This window comes from Elephas maximus, chromosome 1 (assembly GCF_024166365.1).
Source record: "Elephas maximus indicus isolate mEleMax1 chromosome 1, mEleMax1 primary haplotype, whole genome shotgun sequence".
Classification (NCBI taxonomy): domain Eukaryota; kingdom Metazoa; phylum Chordata; class Mammalia; order Proboscidea; family Elephantidae; genus Elephas; species Elephas maximus.
The window spans coordinates 48,148,239-48,174,100 of NC_064819.1; the positions used below are offsets into that span (position 1 = coordinate 48,148,239).

At 42.3% G+C, this 25,862-nt stretch overlaps 1 protein-coding gene across 1 annotated transcript in view; it reads right to left on the reverse strand.

Moving 5' to 3' along the window:
• The window catches only part of F13A1 (coagulation factor XIII A chain), a 235,778-nt gene that overhangs the window by 49,850 nt on the left and 160,066 nt on the right, over positions 1-25,862 (reverse strand). Inside the window, exons 9-10 of the mRNA XM_049882606.1 lie at positions 15,749-15,852; positions 6,641-6,729 (exon numbers count right to left, since the gene is read on the reverse strand). Coding sequence (XP_049738563.1) covers positions 6,641-6,729; positions 15,749-15,852 — 193 coding nt within the window. The remainder of the gene's footprint in view (positions 1-6,640; positions 6,730-15,748; positions 15,853-25,862) is intronic.

Genomic DNA, 25,862 nt, shown 5'->3' on the forward strand with positions numbered 1-25,862 from the left:
CCAGTGGAGCAGAAATCCAAACCCTCAGTTGGTCCACAGCCTGTTCCCTTGACTTTCACACCACACTGCCTCTCCCACTCATGGTCCCTGGGGACCATAAGCATCAGCCTGACATAAATGGTGAGATAGTCCCACACTCGGGGCTCAGGTTTCTGAGGGGTGACCAGTGGTGGCCCCACTTCTCAGGCAGGGTCCCCATGTCTGGGTGGTGCTAGCTGTATGTGAAAGGCTGACATACGAAATCAGGAATCAGGACAAGAGAAGACAGAGCAGGTACCCAAGGAATATTTGTAATTTGGGGAGGGAGGTAATGTTTAAAAAACTTTAAATGAGCTGCCTGAGAATTTTGGCGTTTCCTCCAAAGGGCCAGCAAGCACAGACAGCTACCTCCTTCACTTGCAAATTATAGCAATGATGATGATAAATATCCTCGTAATAACAAACCCTTACCACAGTTTATGATTTTCCAGGGAGACAAGGCTAAATATGAAAGCACCTAAACCCTTTGCTCCCCTTGAGAATGGCTTAGGAAATTTACATAGGATAAAATCTCAGGTCAGTTCAACACGACCATGCTTTGTGGCGAGAGGAAAGGAGAGCCGTATTTATGGGATGACTTTTGTATATGTATGTTGGGGCTGGGGGTGGGAAAAATGCTCTTTCCAAGTGATGGTGGCAAGCTTTTCAGCTTCAGCCGCTAGTATGGTGGATCTCCATCCTGATTGCACCTTAGACTCACCTGAGGAGCTTCACAAAATACCTGTGAGGCCCCACCCAGGACGGATTGAATCACTACATAGAAGAGTAGAACACGCAGGGTATACAGGGAAGAATATAGAATTTGGGAAAGTTACTAAATCTTTCTGAGCCTAGGTTTAATAATACTTTCCTTGCTGGGCTGGTGGAGTCCCTGGGTGGTGCAAACTATTAAAGTGCTTGGTTGCGAACCAAAAAGTTGGAGGTTCAAGTCTACTCAGAGGTGCCTTGGAAGAAAAGCCTGGGGGTCTACTTCCAAAAAATCAGTCACTGAAAACCCTATGGAACACAGTTCTACTCTGGCATACCTGGGGTCACCATGAGTCAGACTCAACTCTATGGCAACTGGTTTGTTTTTGCTGGGCTGGGAGGTAGATTAGCACTACCTCTGCAAGCCCTATGTTTAAGGCTAATTTCTTCTCTTTCTTTTGAATGCAAAGGGGTCTTAGCCATTGACTAGTCCTACCCCTGCATTTGAGGGGGCTAAATTCATGCAGATCCTCTGTATCCAACATGAAATCTGGTGCTATTTTCACTACACCACGTCCCTGCCCCTTGGTCTGACACAGGCACTCTTATGCAGAAGGGGGCCCAGACCCCGGGAATTCAGCAAAACTAGGCTGTGGCAGCAAGTTAGAGGGCATCTCTCTGCAAACTTCGCTTGTGTCCATAGAATGTGAGGATGTGTCTGCTGCTGGTAGAAGCTACGCCAGAATCGCTCGTTTTCAGGACCCCGGACAGCGTTTCTTTTGGGCTGTTCATTTGCTTCCGAGTAGAAATAACTACACGCTGTGCAGAGAAAACGCTGCTCCTCAGAGGACTAGGAAGCAGTGGGTACCTGCCTCTGCCAGGAGGCCCCCTGGCATGACAGCCATGTGCCCACCCCCTGCTCGCCATTCCTCCAGGTGTCTGCAGGTGTCAGTCGTGCTGTCAGGCCCCAACGTGCACTCTCTGCTGATCATGCATACATGTTACAGGTGTACCTCATTTCACCACCACGACTGCAAGCCTTGAGGGTGTGACTCTGGCTCCTAGCTCTCTGAGACACTGTCCTTAGCAGTGTATTTTGCACCAGCTCTTGCCTGCTTGCTTGATTGACTTATTCATTCAATAAATATTCATGGAAGGTTACTATGTGCCAGGCCCTGCTCTCAACAATGAGGATACAGCAGAGCCTACCTTCATAGAGTTTATATTTCAGACAGGGGAGAAATAATACACACTAAGACAGGGTAAGAAGGTAAAAACAGGGAAGATAGTGATAAGTCAGGTGGGGGTGGGCTAGTGAGGAGGAGGTGACTTGAGTGAAGTAAGAAATCATGCGAATTGGGGTGGGAGTGGGGGGACAGCATTCCTAGTAAAAGGAACAGTATGTGCAAAAAACCCTGAAACAAGAGTGTGCTTGGATATTTCCAGAAGAGCAAGGAGGCCAGTATGCCTGGAGGGAAATGAGCAAGGAAATGTGGGGGAAGGAAGCCAGCGGCCAGATCGCATACAGTCTAATGAAGATATATTTTCAGTTTTTTTGTAAGCAGAAAGGGAATCTATTGGATGATTTGGCACAGGGGTGTGACATTTTTGTTTACATTTTTAAAAGATAATTCTGGCTGATTTGTGGAGAATAGACTGAACTGGGTAAGAGAGAGAGTAAGAGACAGGAGGCAACTTCATTAGAGCTCAGTGCAGTGGGCCAGAGGGTAACAGTGAGATCAGGGAAGTGGTTGGGCTCATACTTTTGAAGGTATTACTGGCAAGATAAATGAGGAAGGTTAAGAAGGGGCACCGAGATGATTCCAAAGTTGTATTTGTTTTTTGAATGAATGGATGAATAATTTTAGATCAAAATAAGACATTAAAAACTGCCCTGCATCTAATAAATCCAAAAAAACCAAGCCCACTGCCGTCAAGTTGATTCTGACTCATAGCGACACTATAGGACACAGTAGAACTGCCCCAGAGAGTTCCCAATGAGCACCTGGTGGATTCAAACTGCTGACCTCTTGGTTAGCAGCTGTAGCACTTAATCACTACACCACCAGGGTTTCCCTGCATCTAATAAGTGGAAGTAAATAAGCTACAACTTTTGAGTTGGGAAAGAAGAATCTGCAGGGAAGTGTCTGTACAGATGGTCTACAGAGAACTGCGGGCCAAGAGCTGGAGATGGCATAGCTTCTGGAGCCATGGGGTGGCTACTGTGGCCCTGAGAAGCCAGTCATTGCAGCTGGAAAAGCGGCAGGGGAGGGAAGGCAAGAGAGCGTGGGTGTGCAGTGCGTGAGTGTGTGTGTGTGTGCGTGTGCATGCATATGTGTGTGTGCACATGTACGTGTGTGTAGTGCGTGTGCACATATTGCATAAATGTTTGTGTGTACACACCTTCACATGTGTTGTGTGTTCAGTGTATGTGTGCACATGCGTGAGCGTACATGTGTGTAGTGCACTGCATGCAGATGCATGTGGTGTATGTGCAGTGCACGTGTGAGTGTGTGTAGGGCTAAGAAAGACAGGTTTTTTGGAGGGATGAAGAGGGATGACAGAGCCAATTAGAAGAAGCTAAGATAAAAGGGAAGGGGCATCCCCCGAGTGCCTCATGAACATGATGTTCAGAAGACAATTCCAGACACTTAGAAATGTTCTGTGTTCTTCTCAACCCTTCAGAAGTCCCAGGCCACTAAGAGTTGGGGAGAGAAAAGGCAGATGGGCCTTGAGAACTGAAGGAACCCACCACATGATGAAACCACGAGAAGGGACGAGGTTAGCTAAACAGGCTTCAAGTCCTGAAAGAAATCTAGACATGGGAAGGGTAAATTTCTGGAATGGAGGGCAAGAAGAAAAGTGACAGAAGACAAGAGTCTTCCCATATGTAACCCTCGTATTCTAGGAGTCTGTTTTCACTCAAAAAATTAGTCAGTGAACATACTGTATGATCTGGCCCGGAAATGAGTAAAGAATGAGCAAGAAAGTAAACCTGCTGAGAGGCATCTCCTGCTGACGTACCTGGGGTAGCAGGGAGCACGCTCACACAACTGGGAGAAGAGACAGAGAGTGCACCATCTGAGTCATGTAGATCTGCCTTAAAGTTAAATACTACGTTCCCCTGGGGTTCTACTTTAGGCCCCCTTGAGAAAAGACTCCTCATACAGTTTTCAACAACATGATCTTATAAATGGCTCGGCCCTGGAGCTCAGCCCGAGCTGGAGCAACAAATCATACACTGTCAGACAGGTCTCCACAGTGGATAAAGAGGAATAATTATAATCTTCAAATGCTGATGACATTCATAGCACCCAGATCTATATTTAATAATAGCAAAAGGCATTTACATTAACAGCTATTAGGCAATTCACTTGTGGAGGGAAGTTCTCCCTCTCTTTTCCTCAGCAGCAATAAGGCATAATGAAATTATAAAAATAAGGCTTTGTGAATTTTACAGTGATTTTCCATTAAGAGGTTCTTGTAGCATCATAAACCTTAAGATGGTAGCTCAGGAGGTTTGTATAAGTCTTTGAATCCCAAAGTGAAAGCAAGGGATACAATTCCAAATACGGAATGCCCATTCTCCCAAGGGTTCTAGCGACCATAATGGTAATTCCTGTGGAAGAAACCCTCTTCCTGTGGTGTATTTCAAATTTCTGACTTTGCAGATTAAATATCCACACTTATTTTACTTCCTAAATTTTTCCTGCGCCTGCCTCCTCCTTTCATTGCTCTTGCCATTTGTTTAGTTCAGGCCTCTCCATCTCAGGTGTGGAGTAATGTCCCAGCCTTCTAGCTGGTCTCGCTACCTCTAGTGACATTCCCATCTGATTTGTGATCCAGAAGGCTGCCAGTGATCCAGGAGCTGGCTCACATTCCTCCCCAATGAGAACCCTCTTGCTTACAGGGTGACACCCACATTTTTCCCTGCCTTACCCCCTCAGCCATCATCTCTGACACTCCAGTGAGCTGCCCAGGTTTCTGTCTCCCACACGCCATCCAGTGCCCACCTGCCTGAAGAACTCTCCTCTGCCCAAAACACCTTGCCTCCTCTGGCTTCTTTCTAACCCCCTTGTCTGAATAACTACTGAGCATCCTTCAAGATTTGCATTGGGTAAATCTGTTGCAAAGGCCCTCTTTAAAGTGCTGAAAAGCAAAGATGTCACCTTGAGGACCAAGGTGCGTCTGACCCAAGCAATGGTGTTTTCAATCACCTTATATGCATGTGAAAGCTGGACAATGAGTAAGGAAGACTGAAGAAGAATTGACACCTTTGAACTATGGTGTTGGTGAAGAATATTGAATATACCATGGACTGCAAGAAGACTGAACAAGTCTGTCTTGGAAGAAGTACAACCAGAATGCTCCTTGGAAGCAAGGATGACGAGACTTCGTCTCACATACTTTGGGCATATTATCAGAAGGGACCAGTCCCTGGGAAGGATATCATGCTTGGTAAAGTAAAGGATCAGTCAAAAAGAGAAAGACCCTCAATGAAATGGGTCGACACAGTGGCTGCAACAATGGGATCAAGCATAACAATTGTGAGGATGAAGCAGGACCCGGCAGTTCTGTTGTATATAGGGTGGCTGGGAGTTGGAACCAATTTGATGGCACCTAACAGCATAACAACATCCCTCCAGACTCAGTACAGGCACTAATTCCCAGTACAGGCTGCTAATCAAAATTTTGTAGGTTTATGTCCACCAAGAGGCATCTCAGAAGAAAGGCCTGGTGATCCAGTTCTGAAAAATCAGCCATTGAAAACCCTACAGAGTGCGGTTCTACTCTGACACACAAATTGACTTGATAGCAACTGAGTTTTTCTGGATTTTATTATGCTATTGTACTAATATTTACTAGCTAGAAGATTATGGAAAGTTTATTTAACTACTCTGTGCCTTAATTTTCTTTTCTGTAAAACGGGAAGAATTATAATACCCATTTTTAAAGGCTGCTAAGAGTATCAAATGGTAGGCAAAGTGATTACACAGCATGAGCTCAATACGGGGTAGCTGTTATTTCAGTGTTTATTGGTCCAACTATAGCTGGCTAAGTCCTGTCTCTCAGCCTTTCCTGTAACTCGCCCTGAACCTGTTAGCCTGCTCCTTTACCTGACATGGTTTACATTTAATGTGATTTTCAGAACTCCCTTTGGCGTATTCTTTACAGCCTCATCTCCTTCAAGTCCCCTCCTCAGATTTTCTAGAATTTCAGACCCCTTCACCAAAGTGTTCCCATGAGGCCATTAAGTGGGCTGCATCCCTCTCTCCCTCCCTCCTTCCTCCTCACTCTGGCAGCTCTACTTTCCCTCAGCAGTGATGGCAGGAAATGCATGGCAGTTCTCAGACCAAGACCTCGGTTGGTGTATTTAGATTCTGTGTTACAGGGCTTACTGGGCTAGTCCAAGAGGGAAGCTGTATGCACAGACATTTCAATCCATGAACTCTCTCCATCAACTTTCAGCCGAGTGGTTTAGGAGCTCTGGTGGCACAGTGGTTAAGAGCTAGGCTGCTAACCAAAAAGTTGGCAGATCAAATCCACCAGCTGCTCCCTGGAAACCTATGGAGCAGTTCTACTCTGTCCTATAGGATTGCTATGAGTTGGAATCGACTTTATGGCAAAGGATTTTTTTTTAATTCATTTAATCATCTTATTTCTTAGTGGCAGTTGATACCTATTTTATGGATATAGAAAACTGAGCTAAGGTTAGTAAATCATTGCTTTCAGGGGGAAAAAGGAAAATAATAGGTAAGAACTGCACATAGAATTAAGAGCCTTTAGGTTGGAACGATGCCTAGTTAACTCCATAAACAGACAGCATACATTGTGTACACGGGAAATTTAGAAGTAATAACCCAGCATGGTATTCTTTCACGTGTTAAGCATTCCCCTGCTGCTTTTCACTCACCTCTGCAAAAACAAAGGGTGCATCAAACTGGAAGCAGACATGGCCGTGCTTGATGGCTTGAACAGAGGCTGGGCCACACCGGTACATCCCTACAGCACACAGAGGGAGGAGAGCGTGAGTAGCCCATCTCTGGTTCTATATGGACACAGCGCAGTTCATAGCACTGGGGATGGCTCTTCAGAGACAAGCGTTTCACAACTTCATCATTGATTTAGCCCAAATGCTCTTGACGGGTGGAGAGGGCGGAAAGCCAAAACATTTAATGAAGAGGGTTTGGTTGGAAATACTTCCTCAAACTAAAATGTGAAGCCATATTAAAAAATATGAAGGATAACACTTTTCTGCATTTATTCTGCCACCAACAAACACATACCCAAGTGTACTTTGGCCAAGCTGTTGTCTTACCTAGTGTTTGTCTCTTTTTTCAACAAGTCTCTGAAATGTTGGAAATGTTGATGTGTCCTCAGGGGTGGTGTTTGTTTTTTATTTTGAGTTTTGTCTTTAGTCTTTGGAAATTATGACTAATTTCTAGCCACAGTTGAAGTCAAGTTTAACTGGAGAATGTGGCATTCATCACACACGTTGACTAACGACCACCATGGATTCAGGAAGTCAGCAGTTTTAAGTTTACTTTTCTAATATTCTTTAGACTTTAACCCCTATCTTTAGTTGATAAGAGTAGCTGCCATTAGTTACCTCTATAACATAAGCCATCTCATGACATATAATCCAGAACACCAGGAAGTGTTGAACTCTCTTTTCAAATCCAGTATTATAATAAGGTTTCACTAGGAATATGAACTGAAAGTTTATGTTTATCCCTAGGTGGTGGAAATGGTTAAAGTGCTTGGGTGCTAATTAAAGGTTAGAGGTTCAAGTTCACTCAGAGGCAACCTTGGAAGAAAGGCCTGGCTCTCTACTTCTGAAAAATCAGCCATTGAAAACCTTATGGAGCACAGTTCTACTCAGATACACAAAGGGTGTCTCCATGAGTTGGAATCAGCTTGACGGCAACTTGTTTATGCTTTCATATGTCTATATATCCAGATCAAAGAATCCTATCAACACCTGAGGAAATAAACATAATCATGCCCCCAGCACACAGACTTTTTTGTTATTTTTTTTATTGTGCTTTAAGTGAAAGCTTAAAAATCAAGTCAGTCTCTCACACAAAAATTTATATACACCTTGCTATATACTCCTAATTGCCCTCCCCCTAATGTGACAGCTTGCTCCTTCTACTCTCTCTTTTCATGTCCATTCCGCCAGCTTCTGACCCCCTCTGCCCTCTCATCTCCCCTCCAGATAGGAGATGCCAACATAGTCTCAAGTATCCACCTAATCTGAGAAGCTCATTCTTCACCAGCATCTTTTTCTAGCCATTGTCCAGTCCAATCCCTGTCTGAAGAGCTGGCTTTGGGAATAGTTCCGGTCTTGGGCTAACAGAAGGTCTGGGGGCCATGACCACCAGGGTCCTTCTAGTCTCAGTCGGACCATTAAGTCTGGTCTCAGGCTGATGTAGTCTCTGGCATATGTGGCCCTTTCTGTCTCTTGGGCTCATAACTACCTCGTGTCCTTGGTGTTCTTCATTCTCCTTTGATCCAGGTGGGTTGAGACCAATTGATGCATCTTAGATGGCTGCTTGCTAGCATTTAAGACCCTAGACACCACTCTCCAAAGTGGGATGCAGAATGTTTTCTTAGTAGATTTTATTATGCCAGTTGACTTAGATATCCCCTGAAACCATGGTCCCTAAGCCCCCTCCACTGCTACACTGGCCTTCGAAGCATTCTGTTTATTCAGGAAACTTCTTTGCTTTTGGTTTAGTCCAGTTGTGCTGACCTCGCCTGTTCCTGTCGCCTAAAGTAGTTCTTATCTACCATCTAATTAGTGAATACCTGTTTCCCATCCTCCCTCCCTCCCCTCTCTCTTAAACATCAAAGAATATTTTCTTCTCTGTTTAAACTATTTCTCGAGTTCTTATAATTGTGGTCTTACACAATATTCGTCCTTTTGCAACTGACTAATTTCACTCAGCATAATGCCTTCCAGATTCCTCCATGTTAGGAAATGTTTCACGGATTCATCATTGTTCTTTCTCGATGCACAGTATTCTATTCTGTGAATATACCATAATTTATTTATCCATTCATCCATTGATGGGCACCTTGGTTGCTTCCATGTGTTTGCTCTTGTAAACAGTGCTGCAATGAACATGGGTGTGCATATATCTGTTCGTGTAAAGGCTCTTATTTCTCTAGGATATATTCCAAGGAGTGGAATTGCAGTTCTATGTCTAGCTTTTTAAGGAAGCGCCAAATCAATTTCCAAAGTGGTTGTACCATTTGGTATTCCCAGCAGCAGTGTGTAAGTGTTCCAGTCTCTCCACAGCCTCTCCCACATTTATTATTGTCTGTTTTTTGGATTCATGCCAGCCTTATTGGAGTGAGATGGAATCTCATTGTAGTTTTGATTTGCATCTGTCTAATTTTTTTTTTTTTAATGGCTAATGGTGCTGAGCATTTCCTCATGTATCTGTTAGCAACCTGATTGTTTTCTTTAGTGAAATGCCTGTTCATATCCTTTGCCCATTTTTTAATTGGCCTATTTGTCTTTTTGTAGTTGAATTTTTGCAGTATTAGGTAGATTTTAGTGATGGGTTGCTGATTGGAAATGTCATAGCTAAAAACTTTTTCCCAGTCTGTAGGTAATCTTTTTATTCTTTTGGTGAAGTCTTTGGATGAGCATAGGTGTTTGACTTTTAGCAACTCCCAGTTATCTAGTATCTCTTCTGCATTGTTAGTAATGTTTTGTACTCTGTTTATTCCATGTATTAGGGCTCCTAGCATTGTCCCTATTTTTTCTTCCATGATCTTTATCGTTTTAGATTTTATATTTAGGTCTTTGATCCATTTTGAGTTAGTTTTTGCGCATGGTGTGAGGTATTGGTCTTGTTTCTTTTTTTTGCAGATGGATATCCAGTTATGCCAGCACCATTTGTTAAAGAGACTGTCTTTTCCCCATTTAACTGACTTTGGGCCTTTGTCAAATAGCAGCCGCTCATATTTAGATGGATTTATGTCTGGATTCTCAATTCTGTTCCATTGGTCTATGCATCTGTTGTTGTACCAGTACCAGGCCATTTTGACTACTGTGGCAGTACAATAGATTCTAAAATCAGGTAGTGTGAGGCCTCCAGCTTTTTTCTTCTGTTTCAGTAATGCTTTTCTTATCTGCAGTCTCTTTCCTTTCCATATGAAGTTGGTAATTTGTTTCTCCATCTCATTACAAAATGTTGTCGGAATTTGGGTTGGAATTGCATTGTATCTATAGATCACTTTTGGTAGGATAGACATTTTCACAATGTTGAGTCTTCCTATCCATGAGCAAGGTATGTTTTTCCACTTGTGTATGTCTCTTTCGGTTTCTTGAGGTAGTGTCTTGTAGTTTTCTTTGAATAGTTCTTTTATGTCTCTGCTAAGATTTATTCCTAAGTATTTTATCTTCTTGGGGGCTACTGTAAATGGTATTGATTTGGTGATTTCCTCTTCGATGTTCTTTTTGTTGGTGTAGAGGAATCCAACTGATTTTGTATGTTTATCTTGTATCCTGAAGCTCTGCTGAACTCCTCTATTAGTTTCAGTAGTTTTCTTGAGGATTCTTTAGGTTTTTCTGTGTATAAGATCATGTCATCTGCAAATAGAGATATTTTTACTTCTTCCTTACCAATCTGAAAGCCCTTTATTTCTTTATCTAGCCTAATTGCTCTGGCTAGGACCTCCAGCACAATGTGGAATAAGAGTGGTGATAAAGGGTATCCTTGTCTGGTTCCTGATCTCAAGGGGAATGTTTTCAGACTTTCTCCATTTAGGATGATGTTGGCTTTGTACAAATGTCCTTTATTTTGTTGAAGAATTTTCCTTCTATTCCTATTTTGCTGAGAGGTTTTTTTTTTTTTTTTATCAAGAATGGGTGTTGGACTTTGTCAAACGCCTTTCTGCATGAATTGATAAGATCACGTGGTTCTTGTATGTTGTTTTATTTATATGATGGATTACCTTAATTGTTTTTCTAATGTTGAACCATTCCTTCTTACCTGGTATGAATCCCACTTGGTCATGGTGAATTATTTTTTTGATATGTTGTTGAATTCTATTGGCTAGAATTTTGTTGAGGATTTTTTGATCTAAGTTCATGGGGGGTAGTCTGTAATTTTCTTTTTTTTTGGTATCTTTACCCGGTTTTGGTATCAGGGATATGCTGGCTTCATAGAATGAGTTTGGGAGTATTCCATCCTTTTCTACACTCTGAAGTAGCTTTAGTAGTGGTGATGTTAATTCTTCTCTGAAAGTTTGGTAGAACTCTACAGTAAAGCTGTCTGGGTCAGGGCTTTTTTTTTTTTTTTTAATTGGGAGTTTTTTAATTACCTTTCCAATCTCTTCTTTTCTTATGGGTTCATTTAGTTGTTCTACCTCTGTTTGTGTTAGTTTAGATAGGTAGTATGCTTCTGTGAATTCATCCATTTCTTCTAGTTTTTAAATTCATTAGGTACAATTTTTCATAGTAATCTGATGTGATTCTTTTAATTTCAGTTGGGTCTGTTGTGATATCATCCATCTCATTTCTTGTTTGGGTTATTTGTTTGCTCTCCTGTTTTTCTTTGTCAGTTTGGCCAATGGTTTATCAATTTTGTTAATTTTTTCAAAGAACCAGCTCTTGGCCTTGTTAACACTTTCATTTTTTTTTTTCTATTCTCTATTTCATTTAATTCTGCTCTAAATTTTATTATTTGCTTTCTTCTGATGTCTGAGGGTTTCTTTTGTTGCTCTCTTTCTATTTGTTCAAGTTGTAGGGATAATTCCTTGATTTTGGCCCCTTCTTCTTTTTGTATGTGTATATTTATTGGTATAAATTGACCTCTGAGCACTGCTTTAGCTGTTCCCCAAAGGTTCTGATAGGAAGTGTTTTCATTCTCATTGGATTCTATGAATTTCTTTATTTCATCCTTAATGTCTTCTATAACCCAGTCATTTTTGAGCAGGGTATTGTTCAGTTTCCAAGTGTTTGATTTCTTTTCCCTGCTTTTTCTGTTATTGATTTCTACTTTTATGGCCTTATGGTCAGAGAAGATGCTTTGTAGTAATTCAATGTTTTGGATTCTGCTAAGGCTTGCTGTATGACTTAATATGTGGTCTATTCTAGAGAATGTCCCATGTGTACCAAAAAGAAAGTATACTTGGCTGTTGTTGGATGGAGTGTTCTGTATATGTCTATGAGGTCAAGTTGGTTGATTGTGGCATTTAGATCTTTTGTGTCTTTATTGAGCTACTTTCTGGATGTCCTGTCCTTCACTGAAAGGGGTATGTTGAAGTCTCCTAAAATTATTGTGGAGCTGTCTCACTTTTCAATGCTGATAGAGTTTGTTTTGCACATCTTGCAGCCCTGTCATTGGGCACATAAATATTTAATATGGTTATATCCTCGTATAGTTTCCCTTTAATCATTATATAGTGTCCTTCCTTATCCTTTCTGGTAGATTTAAAGTCTATTTTGTCAGAAATTAATATTGCCACTCTTGCTCTTTTTTAGTTGTTGGTTGCTTGATATATTTTTTTCCATCCTTTGAGTTTTAGTTTGTTTGTGTCTCTAGGTCTAAGGTGTGTCTCTTGTAGGCAGCATATGGACGGATCGTGTTTTTTAATTCATTCTGCCACTCTCTGTCTCCTTATTGGTGAATTTAATCCATTTACATTCAGCGTAATTATGTATAGTTATGAATTTAGTGCTGTTATTTCGATGTCTTTTTTTTGTGTTGTTGACAGGTTCTTTTTCCCACTTAATTTTTTGTCCTGAGTAGTTTATATATTGTCTTTTCCTCATATTCGTTGTTGTTGATTTTGTTTCTGCTGAGTCTGTATTTTTTTCTTGTGTTTTATTTTGACGTGTAGGATAGTTTGTCTCATTTGTGGTCACCTTAATATTTACCTCTATTTTTCTAAATTTAAACCTAACTTTTATTTCTTTGTATCGCCTTGTTTTCCTCTCCACATGAGAGATCTATGACTATATTTCTTAGTCCCTTTTTATTGTTTTAATGTTGTCTTCTTTTACATGATAACATCGCTGTTTCCCTGTTTTGAGTGTTTTTTTTAATCTTGATTTATTTTTTTGATTTCCCTATATGGGTTGACATCTGGTTGGCCTGTCCAGTTTTCTTGTCTTGGGTTGATACCCGATATTGATTTTCTAACTGGAGAACTCCCTTTAGTATTTCTTGTAGTTTCGGTTTGGTATTTATGAATTCCCTAAACTTCTGTTTATCTGGAAATGTCCTAATTTCACCTTCATGCTTGAGAGACAGTTTTGCTGGATATATAATTCTCGGCAGGCATTTTTTTTCCTTCAACTTTTTATGTAAGTCATCCCATTGCCTTCTTGCCTGCATGGTTTCTGCCGAGTAGTTTGAGCCTATTTTTATTGACTCTCGTTTGTAGGTAACTTTTCATTTATCCCTAGCTGCTCTTAAAATTCTCTCTTTATCTTTGGTTTTGGCAAGTTTGATTATAATATGTCTTGGTGACTTTCTTTTAAAAGCTACCTTACGTGGAGTTTGATGAGCATATTGGATAGATATCTTCTCGTCTTTCAAGATATCAAGGATGTTTTCTGCCAACAAATCTTCAATAGTTCTCTCTGTATTTTCTGTTATCCCTCCCTGTTCTGGTACTCCAATCACTCATAGGTTACATCTCTTGATACAGTCCCACATGTTTCTTAAGGTTTCTTCATTTTTTTAAATTCTTTTATCTGATTTTTCTTCAGATATATTGGTGCCAAGTACTTTATCTTCAAGTTCAGAAATTCTGCCTTCCACTTGCTCAATTCTGCTTCTCTGACTTTCTATTGAGTTGTCTACTTCTGTAATTTTATTGTCAATCTTCTGAATTTCTGATTGCTGTCTGTCTCTGGATTTTTCCAGCTTATTAAATTTTTCATTAAGGTCCTGAATAACCTTTTTAATTTCTTCAGCTTCTTTATCTGTGTGTTCCTTGGCTTATTCTACGTATTGCCTCATTTCCTTCCCGATGTCTTGAAGGGTTCTGTATATTAATCTTTTGTATTCTGCCCCTGGTAATTCCAGGAATGCACTTTCATCTAGAAGATCCCTTGATTCTTTGTTTTGAGAACTTGTTGAGGCAATCATGGTCTGATTCTTTATGTGACTTGATATTGACTGTTGTTTCCGAGCCATCTATAAGTTATTGTATTAGTTTATTTTATGTTTGTTTACTGTGTCATAGCTTCTTGCTTTGTTTTGTTTTGATATGCCCAAATGGGTTGCTTGAGTGAGCTAGCTTGTTTATTTTATCCTTTGGAGCTCTGACGTCCTGTCCCTAGGTGGCTAGAGCTGTTATCAGGTATATCAGTCTAGAAGTCCATTCACCTTTCTTGTATGAATTCAGCTCAGGTGTTCAGGTAGCTGATTAACAAATGTTGGCACAGGCTCTGTCCTACAGTCTTGCGGGGCAGGAGTGATTGGTGTAGGTACCAGTATCTGGTTGCAGCAGGGGGTCATGCTGTGAAAAAGGCAGGGGGCTCTTCATCCCCTATGTTTCTCTGAGGAAAGCATGTCCCTGTTCCCTAGAGCACGCAGGTTCTGCAGACCATGGGCACCCAGTGTTTTTGTTTGTAAGGACTGGGAGGTACCAGTTATCCTTGGACCTCTGTCGCAAGTGGCTGGGTAACCTGAGTGGAGCCACCAGTCCTTAGGCCACTGATGTAGGTAGGTGAGGACCCTGTTTAATAGGCATAGTGGTGTCAAACACCAAATACCCACCTCTCCACTGCACAGTTGAAACAGTTGTAGTCTGCCAACAAGGGCCTATTCTCCTGAAGTAGGCCCACACATGTCCACGCAGGGGGGAAAGGTACTCAAAGCCCACTGATCGTTTTATGCCTAAACAGGAGCCACTTCTGTCCTGAGCTGCCCAGGTTAGTGGAGCTGGCAAATTATGTTTTCTCCCAATTGCGAATTTATTCCTTCTCCAAGGCTGGGAGGGTGGCTCTAGGTGCTCAACAGGGCCTATTTCAGGCCCAGGGAAATCAGCAGCTGCTGAAGCCAGCTTGGGGGTGGGGGTGCAGTAAAATATACGCAAATACTTAGCTTTTGGTGAGAGCGCTGTTCTTCTCCGGTTCCAGAGGTGTGAGCAGGCTGTGTGGCTGGCTGCCTCTCCCTGAGGAAAATGTGGCTGAATGCTAATATCAGCCCGAGGCAGTCACTCCCGGGACTGGTGCCTGAGGGCTCCCTGCGATTCAGGTCCGGTAACTCCCCTCTGCTTCTGAACCGTCTCTTCCTCCCCCTGCTCCTCAGTTCATTTTCTAACTTTGCCTTTGATGCTCAGGACTCCTAGCTTGTCATAAATATACTCATTTCACTTGTTTTTTTCGAGTCTTTGTTGTAAGAGAGCTTGCTGGAAGCATCTGTCTATTCCACCATCTTGGCCCCGCCTCCCCAGAATTTTTAAAAATCATGTTAAAGTAAAATGAAGGCCTATGATCTGATTTTATAAAAATCTGGGAGAGGTCATAGCTGCCGCAGCTTAGCCTAGTTTGCAAGTTAGCAGGCAAATACCCTCATGCCCAAATTTTGAAAGGAATCACACAACATCAAAAGGAAATCAGGGTCTGAGGAAAGAATTTACAAAACAATCTGTAATTATTTTCTGAGTTCCTTATTTTCTCTACTGCCTTATATCTTATCACTGTGTGTCTGGGAGGGCTGAAGTATATTTTATAGGCTAGTAAAAATGCCTGCACAGATACTTTTTCTCTTGTCTTCAAAACTGCTTATCAATGCAGGAGTAGATGAAGTATATATGTTAAGTTTTATGTTCTTTTTTAAAAAGTTATATAGTAATCAGGATAAAGCTGACTATTGGAAAGAAATTAAAGTTGATAGGCAGGTATTCCATGCTGTTTGTGTACGCAGAAAGCATACTTCTGATGTTGGTATGCAATGGGAGTGTTTTCTGCATGTCAAATGCTATCATAAAAGCAAAATAAAGATCAGCAGTGAAGCAGTTTCCCCAAGAGAGGATGTAGCCTTACCATCACTGTTTTCCTGGGGGGTGCTGTCCACGACTTGCCAACCACCAAATCCAACAGGAAGGTCAGGCCTTGTCATCCAGGCCTCATTCCAGCAGTGGTAGTTCCTTAGAAAACACAACCAACCAAGAGGTTAAGCTTCCCACCATAGTCAGTGCTCTAAGACATCAGCAAGTCACTCAGAATCCTAGGGATATGTTATCTACAAATTACTGGAATGTATTAAGTTAATTTGGGACTCCCAGAGACCTGCTGGGAAACTAGACTTGAGTTTGCTGGGCAAATTCATTTCCATTGACACACCCTGGGGAAACTCACGGTCTGGATGCTGCTTTTCTTCTGTGACTATTGGCTTCAAGTTCTCCCAAAGATATTTGAATCAGTGCATTAACAGTTTTGATCTCAGCTATTCTTTGCTGCCTAATGAAAGTAGAACTTACTGTGTATTGAAAGGGTAGAGAAGAAAATCGAAATAGAAGGACATATATCTTTGTCTTTCTTTCATATTGCTTGGATTTATAAAAAAAAAAATTACTTTGAAATATTTAAGTAGTAAAGTACTTTATGTTTACATCTCAGACCATTGCCATAGAAAGGACTGCATTAACTACTGACTATAGTTCTCTATAATTTGTGGCAAATTTTCATTTGGTGTTAAATGAGAAGAAAAGGTTGTCAGGGTCAGTATCTCTTTAGCCTTTATCAAAGGTGAGTGACCCATGAGCTAAGGGCCATGCAAAACATTTTAGGACTTTGTGTATGATCCTCGAAGCCAGAGCATGAAATAAAGTATCATCACAAATTGTATTATTATGTCCTTGGGAAGACCTAAAATTTTATGACAGTACAGAAGCAAATGAGAACACATTAACCTATCAGCACTGTAGAAAATGTTCATATAGAAATAATGACTTAACGATGGGATGAGGTGATAACAGCAATCTTCCTTTACTTTATAGCACTGATGAAATCCACATGCAACTACTATCCATCCTTTCCCAAAACATCTTTCAGTGTCAGTAATTTATTCATATTCCCACTTCTCTCTGAGTTCAGCTCATTGATGATTGGCTCAGTTAAGATGTTTTGACACACATGTATGGAGTGGTACCATGTACCAGGCACTGTGCTAGGCACTAGGTATTTAAAGTTGATCAAGACTCAGGTTCTTCCTCACAAAAAACAAGGGGTAGAGAGAAATACATAAACCAACTATTAAAACTTTTATAGGTGGTGCAAATGGTTAACAGTCTTGGCTGCTAACTGAAAGGTTGGAGGTTCAAGTCCAGCCAGAGTGCCTTGGAAAAAAGGCCTGGTCATCTACTTCCAAAAACTCAGCTTTTGAAAACTATATGGAGCACAGTTCTACTCTGACACACATGGGTCACCATGAGTTGCAATCTACTCAACGATAACTCTTTTGTTTTTCTTGTGTGTGTGTGAGGCTTAAATGAGATAATACTATGAAGCAAACAGACAGTCGGGTAAAGCGCTTAGAATAGGGCCTGCCAGGTGGTAAGTGCTCAAAAATGGTAACTCTCAAATGTTTGTTAAAATTATCGTTTCAAGTGATGCATGCTAAAATGGAAGTTCATTGGTGGGACAATGGGATCTCAGTAAAGAAAATTTCCAGGTACTAAGGAAGGAAGGAACTCTGGTTGCATAGTGGTTAAGAGCCACAGCTGCTAACCAAAAAGTCAGCAGTTCGAATCCACCAGGTGCTCCTTGGAAACCTTATTGGGCAGTTCTACTCTGTCCTATAGGGTTGCTATGAGCTGGAATTGTCTTGACGGCAACTGGTTTTTTTGGTTTAAGGAAGGAAGGCTTCACAACAGAAGTGATGATGTGAGCTGAGTCCTCAAAGACAAGTGGCAAGTGGAAAGAAAAGGAGTAAGGACAGTGGGGATGTGAAATGGCTAATATAGCACATTTGGGAACTGGAAGCTACTTGTTGTGGCTCAAGGGTCTCATGTCTGCATATTTGTGTGTATGGGTAGAGAGTGATGACAGAGGAGGGTGGACAGGTCCTCACAAAACTAACAGGTAGGGGTGGTACTTACTATGTGCTGGGCACTGTTGAAAGGACTATGTCTACTAACACATCTGATGTTCCCAGAACTCTGTGAGAAAGATACTATTATTATTATCTCCAGTTTAGAAGCGAGGGCACTGAAGCACAGAGAGGTTAAGAACCTTGCCCAAGGTTACACAGCCAATTAGTGACAGAGTTCCAGGGTTCATGCTTTTACACACTGAGCTATGTCTGCTATAGGCGAGGATGAGATTGTGGGATACTTTTATCCAAGTTAAATATTTGGGCTTTATTCTTAGGCAATGAGAACTCATTGAAATAATTTAAGAAGGAGAGTTAAAGTTACAGATCTCCATCTCTGTGGGAGATGGATGGAGAGGCAATACTGGAGACAGAGCCAAGCCCTGCGCCCCAGCAGAGGCGCTGCTACGGTCTAGAATGTATCAAAGGGGTGTTCACTACAGGGGAGGCCTCTGCTGGGGAGGGAGAGAGCCATCAGGAGGCACAACCTGCTGGCGTGTGGAAATGTGAGGGAGCTGGATGAGTGGGGGAAGGCTGTCGTTTCTGGGGAGTATGATGGCCCCATTCACCAAGACTGAATAGAGGGGGAAGAGCAGAAGATGTGTGTTGGGGTGGACGTGATGATGAGCAAATGGCTCAGTTTTGGACCTGGTGAACTTGAAGTGCCTGTGGAAAATCCAGGAGATGAAACCTCAGGGGCCTTTTTATATACACATGACACTCAGAATTTAATGGATCCTTGATTGTACATGGAAGGGGTGAGGGCAAAAGATGAAGAAGGAGGGCGAATGGGAGAGAGGCAGGTGGGTTTCTTTCTTGAGAGTGATCTAGTTTGTGAGAGGGAGTAAAAAAAGGGCAATGGCAATTTTTAGGAGAGGAGAGATCAAGGAGTGGTTATGGAGGCAGAATCCAGTAAAAAGGGAACAGATAAAGATTTAAGGGTGAGGGTATAAAGGAGCTCAAATACCAAGGATGCAGCAGGATGGGGTCAGGACCACCAGGCGTGCACAGGTGTGGGAAGCAAGGTGTGTGTCAGGACCACCAGGTGTGGACAGGTGTGGGAAGCAAGGTGTGTGTCAGGATCACCAGGTGTGGACAGGTGTGGGAAGCAAGGCGTGGGCCAGGATCACCAGGCATGCACAGGTGTGGGAAGCGAGGCACGGGCCACAGATCACCAGGTGTGCACAGAGTGGGACGTGAGACATGTGTCAGGATTTCCAGATGTGCACAGGCGTGGGAAGTGAGACTTGTGTCAGGATCACCACGTGTGCACAGGTGTGGGAAGCAAGGTGTGGGCCAGGATCACCAGGAGGGTACAGGCATGGGAAGAGAGGCATGGGCCACAGTGGGAGGGAGGGGGTGCAGACGCGCATCAAGGGGAACACGTGGAGGAAGACGCGGTAGGACCCCTCCCACCTGAGAGCCTCCATCTTTGCTCTGAAAACTGGAAGGAAGGCCACCGTGAGTGTTAAATGATGACTCTGCTCGCTTCCGTCAGAACAGTAAAGGCAGCACCATCAGGCAGAGAGGTTCAGAGAAACAGCAATAACAAATTTGTAATCCCCAGCAGACGCCAGTGCTTGCCGCCTATACAACCTACGGTGGAGGGCAGCCCTGGCTTTGGGTGTTAACGCCACCACCCTAGACTAATAGGCCCCGGGACATCCTTATTTAAATTCAAATATCCTTGGCAAGGTTAGCCTTGAAAAAGATAAATATGCTTTGCATTTCAGATCTCTGGTAAAGACTTCTCTTTGAGGATAATATTTCTTTTCAAATGACCAGGATGGGGAAAGCCTTCGTTCCTCTCGCTACGGTATCTAATTAGTTACACGTGACCTTTTTCAGCTTCACTTATGCCTGAGATGTTATCTGTGTATTTAGGGCGGAATAGTTCAATAACCCACCACCTATCTGACAGTTTGTCGTACTGTGCTGGCTTGCATGTTGCTGTGACGCTGGAAACTATATCACCAGTACTATTTCAAGTATCAGCAAGGTCACCCATGTTGAACAGGTTTCAGCAGGGCTTTCAGACTACGACAGACTAGGAAGAAAGGCCTGGCAATCTACCTCTGATAATTAGCCAACGAAAATCCTATGGATCTCAGCCGGATGGAGTTCTATATAGTACTAAAAGATGACCCGCCTAGGTTACACAGTGGCCGCAATAGTGGGCTCAAACATACCAACAATCACAAAGATGGCAGAGGATCAGGCAACCTTTTGTTCTGCTATACATGGGGTCACCGTGAGTCAGAGCCAACTCCATGGCAACTAACAAAATCAGCATGCATGTCTGCATATCCCAAATTCCCCAAGAAAGGAGCTAATCTTTACAGACATTTCTTAATGCCATTTGCCTAACCTTCCAGTTTGGGATATACATACACTGCTTCCTGCAATATTACTTCATATTTTAAAGCTTCTTTATCTAGATCCATGAAACTCTTGTGATTTTCCTCTTATTATGAAATTCTACCTAGAATGCATGAATCCACTTGCTGGTCCTGTTTTGCACCCCACCCCAGCATAGAGCAGTGCCTGGCACACAGGAGGGCTTGCCGGGCACACAGGAGGGCTTGCTGGGCACACAAGAGGGCTCGACGGGCACGGGCTGGTTGAATGGTGAGGATATCTCCAAGCAAGGCAGTGGGAATGAAGCCTTTGCTTGTTTGTTTTTAAGATTTCATAGTTTCTCAGAGCCTTCATTGGAAACTCGAGGTCCCACACTCCGGTCACAGCATACACTGTCCTTGTAAAGTTAAAAATATGATACACCTCCAAAGTGACCTAGTTTCCTGGCTGCCTCTTTCTAAAGAAGCAGCGTAGACATTAAAATAATGCCCCATTTCATTCAGTTGTTTAATCAGGATGTCAGGATGAAAAACAACAAAAAAAATTTTTATAATGATGAGGAAGACAAGTGAAGAACACATCTTTGTTTTCTTTGACTTTCTGTATATTTTGTGCAGTGACAGCTAGTGATTTTCAGAACTCATTTTAAGTGATTTTTAGAACTCAGCAGAATTGGTACAAAGTATGCCGAGAATCTCTCCCAAGGCCAGGCTTCCTTAAACGAGCCAGCACCAGGCAGTCCTGGAGGCCTGGGAAGGGGTGCCACAGTGCTGGCTTAGTTTATTCTTTGACTCCTTGGAATTGACACATGGGACATAATCACACAATTGCAAAGGCAGGTACATACGAATGATCATCCTAGCATAATTTATAAGAAAGAAAAATCAGAAACAATCTAACTGTCCATATGTGATTAATTATTTTGAAACACAAAATAGAATGCTATTCAGCCATAAAAACACAGAGCTATACTTAGTAGGCCAACCACCCATCTCTCAGTTTATTGTACTATGGTGGCTTGTAGGCTGCCATGATGCTGGAAGCTATGCCTCTGGTATTTCTAATACCAGCAGGATCACCCATGGTGGAGAGGTTTCAGTGGAGCTTCCAGACTAAGACAGACTAGGAATAAAGGCCCGGTAATCTACTTCCAAAAATTGTCGTTAGTTGCTGTCAAGTGGATTCCAACTCATAGCGACCCTGTGTACAACAGAACGAAACACTGCCCTGTCCTGTGCCATCCTCATGATCGTTGTTATGCTTGAACCCATTGTTGCAGCCACTGTGTCAATCCATCTCATAGAGGGTCTTCCTCTTTTTTGCTAACCCTCCAATAATTAGCCCCCAAATAAGGAAATGAAAACCCTATGGATCACAACAGAACACTGTCTGATACAGTGCTGGAAGATGAGCCCCCTAGGTTGGAGGGCACTACACAGTAGTCACAACAACGGATTCAAACGTGCCAGTGATCATGAAGATGATGCAGACTGGGCAATATTTTGTTATGTCACACATGGGGCTGCCATGAGTCAGAGCCAACTCGGAGGCAACTAACAGCAACAAAAAATATTTACCAGGCAAGAAAGATGGCCATGCATATTAACTTAAAGAAACCATGCTACGGAAGACCGTGCACAGTGTATGCACTCACTGCGTATGTGCAGCAGACGGAATTCTCAGGGACCCCCACTGACACTTGCCCTTGCGTAATTCCCTCCCCTCGGGTGCACAAAACCTGTGAATATGATGGCAAAGGGGATTTTGCAGAGGCAATTGAAGTTACTAATCTGTTGACTTTGAGTTAATCAAAAGTGAGATGATCAGGGTGAGCCTGACCTAATCACATGAGCCCTTTAAATCTGAGCCTAGAAATCAGAGACAGGGATTCCAAGGAGCAGAGGCATTCTCCTGCTGGCCTTGAAGAAGATGGGAGCTGCCGTAAATTCTACAGCTACAAGGAACTGAATTCTGCCAACAGCTTTAATGAACTTGGAAGAGAACCCTGAGGGTCAGAGGCAACTGCCGTCCTGAGCAGAGGGTCTGGCTAACCCATGTCCAAACCCGGACCCACAGAAACTGTGTGCTAATAAATTTGTATTGTTTTAAGCTGCTGAGTTTGTGGTGATTTGTTACGCACCAATAAAAAATGAAGGCAATACACGAAGAGGCATATTAAAGGACGCTTGTCAAAATGTTCTGAACGGTAAGACAGTGGATGCTTTCTACTTTTGTATTTTTTTCTGCACTGTTTAAAATTTTTCACAATAAACATGTATGAATTTCCCAAGAAAATATTAAGAGGACTTTTTTTTTTTTTTAATTAAAAGAAGGCAGAGCACAGGTCTACCACTTATCTGTCAGTTTGTCATAGTGTGGCAGCTTCTGTGTTGCTGTGATGCTGGAAGCTATGCCACTGGTATTTCAAATACCAGCAGAGTCACCCATGGTGGGCAGGTTTCAGCGGAGCTTCCAGACTAAGACAAAGTAGGAAAAAAGGCCTGACGATCTACTTCTGAAAATTAGCTGGTGAAAACCTTAGGGATCACTACAGAATATTGCTTGATATAGTGCTGGCAGGCCGTGATGTACTCAAGCACATCAGGGGTCATGAGGATGGCATGGGACCAGGCAGTGTTCCATTCTGTTGTCAGGAGTCAGAGCCTACTCTAAGGCAGCTGATAAGAGCAACAGGGCACAGCTCAAACCTGCCCCATTTGACTGGCTGGTGAGGTGACACCCTCAGGCGCTGAGGTCACAGGATGGTGGAGAACTGGACAGAGAACACACCTTACACACCTTAGGCCAAGATGGGCTGCCAAGCTCTGTGTGCCACATGTTCAAAGAAAATAAAGTGGCCAATTTAAGCAACAAGTCCTTTAATGCCTTTAACTTGCCTATTAAACACTCCACAGGGTCCTCTCATTTACAGTCTGTCCAGAAAGTTTTCAGAGAAAAAGAATTCTTAAAAGGGAAGAAAGAGACATGGGCTTGTCACTTTGTTCCTGTGGTTTTGCTAGGGCTCAAGGGATAGCACAAATAAGACAGAGCGAAAGTCCTGGAGGAAATGGCTGGGAAGAACTTCAAGTGTAAACCAAGGGTTTGGATTCTTTTATTGCAAAATGGCAGGGGTAGAAGAAAGGCAATCATTCATCCTGTAAATGATTTGTGTGTTGGTAGCAGACGGCCACAGCCCACCTCTCTGGTTCTGCAGATAGACTCCTAACACAGGCAATATTGGTGACAAAATGACAGCACACTTTGAAGTCAGGGACGGATTATCCAATAAGCAAGGTAAGCACGGGTTTACTTGTGCTTACTTACTAATCTGTAGTGCACAATTTCACCTGTTTGATGTGGTGAAAAACAGGTGAAATTGTGTAATACAGATTAGTAAGTAAGCACAAGTAAACCCGTGCTTACCTTGCTTACTGGTTAATCTGCCCTGTTTGAGGTTCTTGTGCTCTAACCAATCCAATAGCGGAGGGGAAGGTGGTGGGGGTGTCGTTAGAAAGAAACAGGGAGAAGCTGGTGGATTCTGAGGCTTATGTAACAAGACATTCAAAGTGGAAATGAAAACCTCGGTGGAGAAGAGACTTGTCAGTTAGGAAAGGTTATTAGACAAGACAACAAAAGGGAATTATTCAGAGAAGGAGGCACGCTGGCGAAATCTGTCATGGAGCTGAGACTTCAGAATGCAGCTGTCCACTGTCGGGATGCTGGTGTGCTGGAACCAGATGCCCAATCAGGTGGATAGCTGGCCAGTCCCCCTGTTCTCACTGAGGCTCAGCGGCTGCTGTTCCCTCAGGTTGGGGGCCACCTGGAGAAGCTGCAGGTAACCAGTCATGCATAGCCTCATTGTACAGTGATGCCATGAGGGATGTGAATGGAGGATGCTGAAGGTGACCTAGCTTAGTAAAGGACATTGTGTAGGGACCAAATGCCTACCAAGAAAAAGCAGATGTAATAAAGGTGTCTACTCTTGCTTGTCCTTTGAAGGAACAGGGGTCCACAAGGCTCATCAGTAAGAGTCTCAGTTTAAGCACAGTCTGCTGTAGCATAAGAGATGCCAATGGAAGGTGTTACAGATGGAAGTGGACTTGAGGATACACTTAAATCCCGGAATGAAACTGTGAGATGTATATGTGCTAGGGGTGATAAGCAACATGATAACTGCTCAGGCACAGACAGGAACCAACCAGAAGTTTTGACCAACCAGGAAGGATGTTGGCTCTAAATACTAGTATAGTCCTACCAGGGTACACCAGTCCATACGTGTTCAATCACATACATAGTAAACTACTCTTTAACAAGTTTCCATTCACAAAGGTTTCTAGGAGTATGTATTTCCTTGGTCCTGAGAGTACAACCTTTCTACTCTCTTTTTAAGCTTCCGGGTACAGGCTTCTTGAATATTTAAGAGGATTTTAGGTGTTTATTAACATTAATTTTTGAAAATTAGAGGGTAACCATGTGTATTTCTTTTTTCTCCTTTCACTGTTTTCCTGCTTTTTATTTTTTTTAATTGTGTTTTAGATGAAAGTTTATAGAGCAAATTAGTTTCTCATTGAACAGTTAATGCACAAATTGTTCTGTGACATTGGCTGCCAACCCTGTGATGTATCAACACTTTCCCCTTCTCCACCCCAGGTTCCCTGTTTGCATTCTTCCAATTTTCCTGACCCTTCCTGCCTTCTAGTTTCTGCTTTTGGGCCGTTGTGTCCATTAGTCTTGTATACATGATTGAGCTACGAAGCACGTTTCTCACATGTGTTATTCTTGGCCCTTTAGACCTCTCTAATCTTTGGCTGAAGGGTGAACCTCATGAGTGACTTTATTGCTGAGTTAAAATGGTGTCAGGGGCCGTACTCTCAGGGTTTCCTCAGTCTCTGTCTGATCAGTAAGTCTGGACTTTTTTTGTGAATTTGAATTTTGTTCTACATTTTTCTCCCACACTGTTCAGGACCCTCTATTGTGAGCCCTGCCAGAGCAGTCGGTGGTGAAAACCAGGCACCCTCTAGATGTTCTGGGCTCAGTCTGGTAGAGGTTGGGATTTTCATATGTTTATCTTTTAACTTGCTATTTCTGCTGAATCTTTCTATTAGTTTACATCCCTGGTTAGGTTTACTCCTAAGTATTTTATTTTTTTAAATGATATTTCTTTCCTGATTTCCTTTTTGTAGTTCTCTTTATTGGTATATATAGGAATCCAACTGATTTTTGTATGTTTACCTCGTGTTCTGCTGCTCTGCTGAATCTATTAGTCCTGCAGAGTCTTGAGGGTTCTCTATGTATAGTATCATATCATCTGTGAATAGGGTTAATTTTACTTCTTCCTTCCCAGTTTGGATGCCCTTTATTTCTTTTTCTTACCTTAATGCTCTAGCTAGAACTTCCAGCAGAATGTTAAATAGGAATGGTGATAAAAGGCATCCTTGTCTTGTTCCCATTCTCAGGGGGAATATTTTCAGCCTTTCTCCACTGAGAATGATGTTGGCTGTTGGTTTTGTACAGATGCCCTTTATTATTTTGAGGAATTTCCCTTCTATGCCTATCTTACTGAGAGTTTTTGTCAGAAACTGGTGTTGGACTTTATTGAATGTCTCTTCTGTGTTGATCGAGATGATCATGTGATTATTTTGTTTTATTTATGTGGTAGATAACATTGATTTTCTAATATTGAACCATACTTTACATACTTGGTAT